The sequence below is a fragment of the Centroberyx gerrardi genome, chromosome 6, assembly GCF_048128805.1.
Source record: "Centroberyx gerrardi isolate f3 chromosome 6, fCenGer3.hap1.cur.20231027, whole genome shotgun sequence".
Lineage (NCBI taxonomy): Eukaryota > Metazoa > Chordata > Actinopteri > Beryciformes > Berycidae > Centroberyx > Centroberyx gerrardi.
Genome location: NC_136002.1, coordinates 17,607,725 through 17,613,441, shown reverse-complemented (window position 1 = coordinate 17,613,441; position 5,717 = coordinate 17,607,725). Strand labels below are relative to the sequence as shown.

At 42.5% G+C, this 5,717-nt stretch overlaps 1 protein-coding gene across 1 annotated transcript in view; it reads left to right on the top strand.

Moving 5' to 3' along the window:
* The first annotated feature begins 500 nt into the window (after positions 1-500).
* Positions 501-5,717, top strand: part of gosr1 (golgi SNAP receptor complex member 1) — a 28,540-nt gene continuing 23,323 nt past the window's right edge. The window contains exons 1-5 of the mRNA XM_071900623.2: positions 501-558; positions 1,299-1,410; positions 3,823-3,910; positions 4,335-4,442; positions 4,691-4,782. Of these exons, the coding sequence (XP_071756724.1) occupies positions 525-558; positions 1,299-1,410; positions 3,823-3,910; positions 4,335-4,442; positions 4,691-4,782 (434 nt within the window). The 5' untranslated portion in view covers positions 501-524. The remainder of the gene's footprint in view (positions 559-1,298; positions 1,411-3,822; positions 3,911-4,334; positions 4,443-4,690; positions 4,783-5,717) is intronic.

Here is a 5,717-nt window from a genome sequence, read left to right as displayed (position 1 = left end):
GTTCTTGCTTTTACTTGTGTTGCATTGTATTTTGTGGCACTTCTGTGAAACGGACTGTCCAGCAATGAAGAAGTGACCCAGATCCGGCACACCTGGGTGGAGGAAGGAGAGAGAGGAAGGGAAGGGACCTCGGGACAATTTTAATCAATGGACAGGAGTGACCAATAACTCATCCACCTGACAGGGTTGTTCAATGCTGGTCCTTGTGGGCCGGTGTCCAGCAGGTTTTTGTTCCTCCCTGCCAGTTAATGTGCCACACCTGGTCTCAGGTGGACACAGACCAGGTGTGACCATGTAGGACCAAAAGTCTGCAGGACACCGGCCCACAAGGACCGGGATTGAAGAACCCTGATCTGTGATCCTTGTCAATCCTCTTACATCTAAATGAAAAAAATATATACACAGTATTTCGGCCGTGTTCAATACATTCATGCGCCACGGCGAGGTGGCATTTACCAACATGTCTAATACTGACACGTGATATGACGCGCTCAGGAAGCTGGTGACGTCGTTGAACAACAAAGATGGCAGGGATAGGAAGCAGCAACTATTGGGAAGGTGAGGTGGAACAATTGTCTCGATAACTGACGTTATCATTGTATAATCTGATAGCAATGTGTGTTACAGTATTATCAATGTTGTCAGCAATAGAGCTGTCAGCGTCAGGGCCGATGAGCTTGGGCGGTTAAAGTCACAAGTGTCTCCGTAACGGCTAGCTCGCTACAAGCTAGCACTTCGTTTCTGGTTAGCTTGGCAACGCTGGCGAGTACAGAACTTGCTGCTTGCTTGTGTCCAGTTGTTAGACTGATAGCTCGAGTCATACGATAGGCAAATATCCCCATACCTGTGTAAATATTAGCTGTGCTGCCATTGCAGTAAATTGGTTAACTAACGATATTGTCACCTGGCACAGCAGGAGCCCCGTGTGCTGATTGCCAGCTGTCACACTCATCAGCTGGTGATGATGAGTCAAAACACATATTTTTTTTCTCCATAATTCATTGTTTGAAGTTACAGGCACAGACGATAAGAGGGACGATTATGCAGGTTACAACTTTCTACCTTTACATGGTCCTTCTGTAGAGCAAGTTAGCTCGCTCAACTAACTCCTAAGTTAACTTAACTAGTGTTGCTGTCAAGTTAATAAATAAAAGATATAACTTAGCCGCAGAACGCTATTCACATTTGGCGTTGCTAAGAAGCTCAAATGAAACGCTGTCAGGTGGTTAGATGTTTTGTCTTTATGTGTGTGTGTGTGTGTGTGTGTGTGTGTGTGTGTGTGTGTGGATGTGTTACAGACATGCGAAAGCAGGCCAGGCAGTTGGAGAATGAGCTGGACCTGAAGCTTGTCTCCTTCAGTAAACTGTGCACCAGCTACAGCAGTTCCAGGGATGGACGTCGAGGAGAAACGTAAGACCAGACACTTCTTTCTCTTCTTCCAGTGACATATAGACAGTAGAGGGGTAATAATCTCTAAACAAAAACAAATTTGACCTGGATCCATAGGTGGATGTTCTTTGATGGTTAAAAAAAGTCATATCACAGGAAGAAAGAAAGTGAATGTCTCTCATTCGTGTGATTGGAGTGAGGTAAAGCCTGGAAATCATAGCTAATATGTTAACTAATATGAAATAAATGACTGAGGGAGGCCAGTCAAAGAGAATTTCCCCATGGAGATTTATAATAAATCACATGACTCTGTGTGACTGACTTATGATTGCATCATGGGCTGCCACTTCACTGTAGATGGCTTTAGTGTGATGTGTACAAATGGAAATTGGGGAATGACAATGACCATATAAGGCATCGCCCCATGCAAGTCTATGACGAGAATCTCATTTTCGATCGGCTTCAATTAAGGCTGTGATCACGCTTTATGTATTCTAAACAAAAAAAGAAATCCACACACCAGACCAGAATGTAACACGGGTGCAAAAGGTGAAGTGGTCCAAATTTCAGAATAAAAAAAAAAAAGCTCCATGCAACACCACTTCGCAAACACTATGTAGTCTTTTATCTTTTCAGTTGAGCTTTCGGTGTTCATCAGAACTTGTGGAGAATGACACAGCTTTAGATACCTCAGGTAGGAGGTGTGGACAGGTGTATACAACCATCAATCAAGCAAAACAATAAGGTATCACCACACAAAAGCTGTAAAGACTGATAATAAAAGTTCTAAGTATAAAAGTGAACAAACAATAATCAACAGGTCAATCGGGCATCATCACATAGAGTTGTAAATATTGACCATTAGAAAAATCTCAAGTCAGTAGGCTGCAGTGTAGTATTATCAAGTAGGAATACATCACAGAACATACAATCAACACCAAAAATATAACCATTTGACTACAGCATTGCATTCAGAAGATGGCGGTCTGGGGGGGCTGGGTATTTTTTAAGATCATATGGTTGTTCAGCATTACTAGCAAAATATGTTCAAGAATACAACTTAAATATAAAATTGAGCAAAAGACAGTCGTAGGAGACAGTCTGAGGTGGTTGAAAATAGGCTTTCGTCCTGTTAAGATTAATACAATCACCTCTTTGTTTGCCCCAAGTGGGTGTGACCCTCAGCTTGCCGCGTGTCATCGCTGAAGCTATCACACCTTTGCTTCTCACTGAAATGAAGCCACTGCTGGCAAGTTGAAATGGTGAGACTTTGAGATCAAGCATATCCTTGAACATTTTAAGCAATCATGTCCTGGAAAATGATTTGCTGAAATTAGTGGCACCCTGGATGAATTACTGTCAGCTGTACACAAGGAGGCTGGGTGGCCAGTAGCCCTGATATAGGACCCTTTGGTCGTATTGGTTGTTGTCTCTCCCAAAGGGTCCTGTCCTACTTGTCTTTAACTAAGTTTTAAAGTTTATTTGTGCATAGGAGATGTAGCGCATGCCAGTGCCGTGAAAGTAGACAAGCGAAGGATTACGTACATCTGTTTGGCTCAGTGAAATTGGACGTCGATTTTTCGTTATAGACCTCTCTGACTTTTGTAGGGAGAATTCTTAATGTAGCAGGGCAGGACCCTTTTGGGAGAGACAACAACCAATATGATAAGGGTCCTGTAACAGGGCTAGGTGGCCAGGTGGTTGCGGTTTGATGCCTTGCGACAACCAATGTGTCTATCTCTACTGATATATTCTTGATAGGACACTGATTGAACCATCGATGGAAAAAGTCGAGTCTGCACAACTACAAATCAGCTCCCTATGATTTCTTAACTGATTTTTTAGTTGTGCAGACTCAACTTCTTCACTGCTATTTTTTCTGTCCTGCACCCGTGTTGAATCTTTTTAATGTGCGTGTTCTACCTTTCTTAAACTGACTGAACCATCACCAGCTAAGGAACACATGGCTGTTCCTGTAATGTAACCCCTCTGGTTAAACATGGAGTTGTGTATGCGTGTGTCGTAGGGGAAATGCAGATACAGAAATTACCAGATATACCTTGTAATACCATGGTATCCTGTATGTGATAAAGTGATCAAATGCACAAGAAAAAATCGTAACCAATGCTTTGATATTATGGATGTTGTATTAAATCTCCAGTTTGTATTTTTCCCGAACTAACTGGTTGGTGAAAATGATCTTCCCCATTTGGCATGACATTTTGAAACTTTCAGAAGATTTTGAAAATGGGGAAAGGCATGACAGGCTTTTTATAGAAAAGCCTCATTTATTGACCCTTCACAGTTAATGATAAGATTTAAAGCTGCAGTTTATTTGTATTTTGAATTAAAGTACAAACAAACTGCCGCTTTAAATCTTATCACCGTCTTCTCATTTTTCTCCCTTCTCGCTTTCTTTTTTCCCTCCTCAAGGTCAGACACCACCCCCCTCCTCAACAACTCCACCCAGGACAGGATGTTTGACACCATGTCAGTGGAGATCGAACAGCTGCTGGCGAAAGTAAGACAATTCTCACGGGTCATTGGCCTGTGAAAGGCCAGCAAAAAGACTGTAATAAGAACAGCATTGGATTTATGCCAAGGCTCTTGTCTTCCACCAAGGAAAGAAGCAGACTTGCATGCTCCAAACTTGTATTGCATTGAACTCCAAAGCACGTTTTCATAATGGCAACCAAGCCACGGTGCCATGGCAGACACTGAGTTAGCATACTTAAAAGTATCAGAGCATTTGGACTGAAAGACAAATTTGATCCCTGAGATATTAAGTGTACATCAACAAGTATGTTGATGTACAAGTTTGTGTATGTTATGAATTGTTGCCTTGTCTCGCATGTTTGTCATGTTGTGTTGAGATTCTGTCGGGTCTGTTTCTTATCTGCCGACCTCCTGGTTTTCCAGTATCTTATTTTCTGTCTCTCCCTCAGCTGACCGCGGTAAATGACAAGATGGCGGAGTACACCAGCACTCCGGGCGCAGCTTCTCTCAATGCTGCACTCATGCACACACTCCAGAGACACAGAGACATCTTGCAGGTATGCCCCCTCCTCATTTTGCGTTCTTTGTTTTCTGTAAAACACTTTTTGACAGTCGTGTTTGTTAAAAGCGCTCTGAATTAACTTCTCTTTATTAGACACTAGAAGCTAAATTCATTGAAGAAGCCAACAAGTATTTAATGAAGCATACCTGTCTCTCCATTTCTATTCTTCTTCTTGGTGTATACTCTTTGTTTGTCGTCCCCCCATCCCCCTTCGTTTTCACCCTGAATGCATTTTCTCCCTAGGATTACACACATGAATTCCACAAAACCAAAGGCAACTTCTTGGCCATCCGGGAAAGGGAAGACCTACTAGGGTCTGTCAGGAAAGACATTGAGTGAGTACCCATTCATACAGGCTACCTGTTGATTGATTTGCTCATGCAGCTAATATATTGTATCTGTTTGCGTCACAATTGAGGGAATAGGGCCTCTGCAGCTGAATATAGACATAGTACCTTCAGTTGAAATGTATAGAACTATTGATAACTCCTTAAATGATATTGACTGGTGTGAGTAAGTGGGGCGATGGACACAACGCAGTCTGTTATTGTCCTTATTCACTTAGGGTTGTTAAGAGTATTGGATTAGCTAACTAGATAGCTATTGGAGAGAGACAAGAAATGAAGGAGAGAGATGTTGGAGAGGTGGTATTGCCAGTGCGCCACAGTTGGCCCAGCACAGAGGCGTGAACTCAATGTCTGATGAGTGTGTCGCGTCATGAAAAAATAAAAAATTTACATGGTAAGATATGCAGGAGAGGTAGTATGGTCACATGATGCATGCTTGCACTTTGACATCAGTGGCTTTGGAGGAATAAAAACTGCTGAGCATTATTCATGCTGTTTCTTTGCTTTGAATGCACATTAATTCCACCCACTGCTGACCTTCTTCCTTCGAAGGATAGTTGAACCTTGACTTCTCCTTGGCACCGCTCTTAAAAAATGATGTAGTCCATTAAAACTGAGAAGATTCATGGCTTCTTTGGCCTTCTATTGAGAAAGCGTGTTCTCTCCTCTGATTGACTCAGTTGTGAGTGAGTGTATTGAAATGAGGTGGGGGCTCCTCCAGACCATGACTCTTGTCGTTTTTTAATGGCTTATTGATCTGTAAGACACAGCAGTGAGCATAAGGAAGACCACTGCAGGCTCCCTATTGATCCCTCTCCACCCGTCTCGTATGTAGATAGTCTGCTGCTGCCTCAAACAGTCATGCATGGTCTATGAGCCTTGCAATCACCTTACATCACAAGTCCTCCAAATTTACCTCTCAT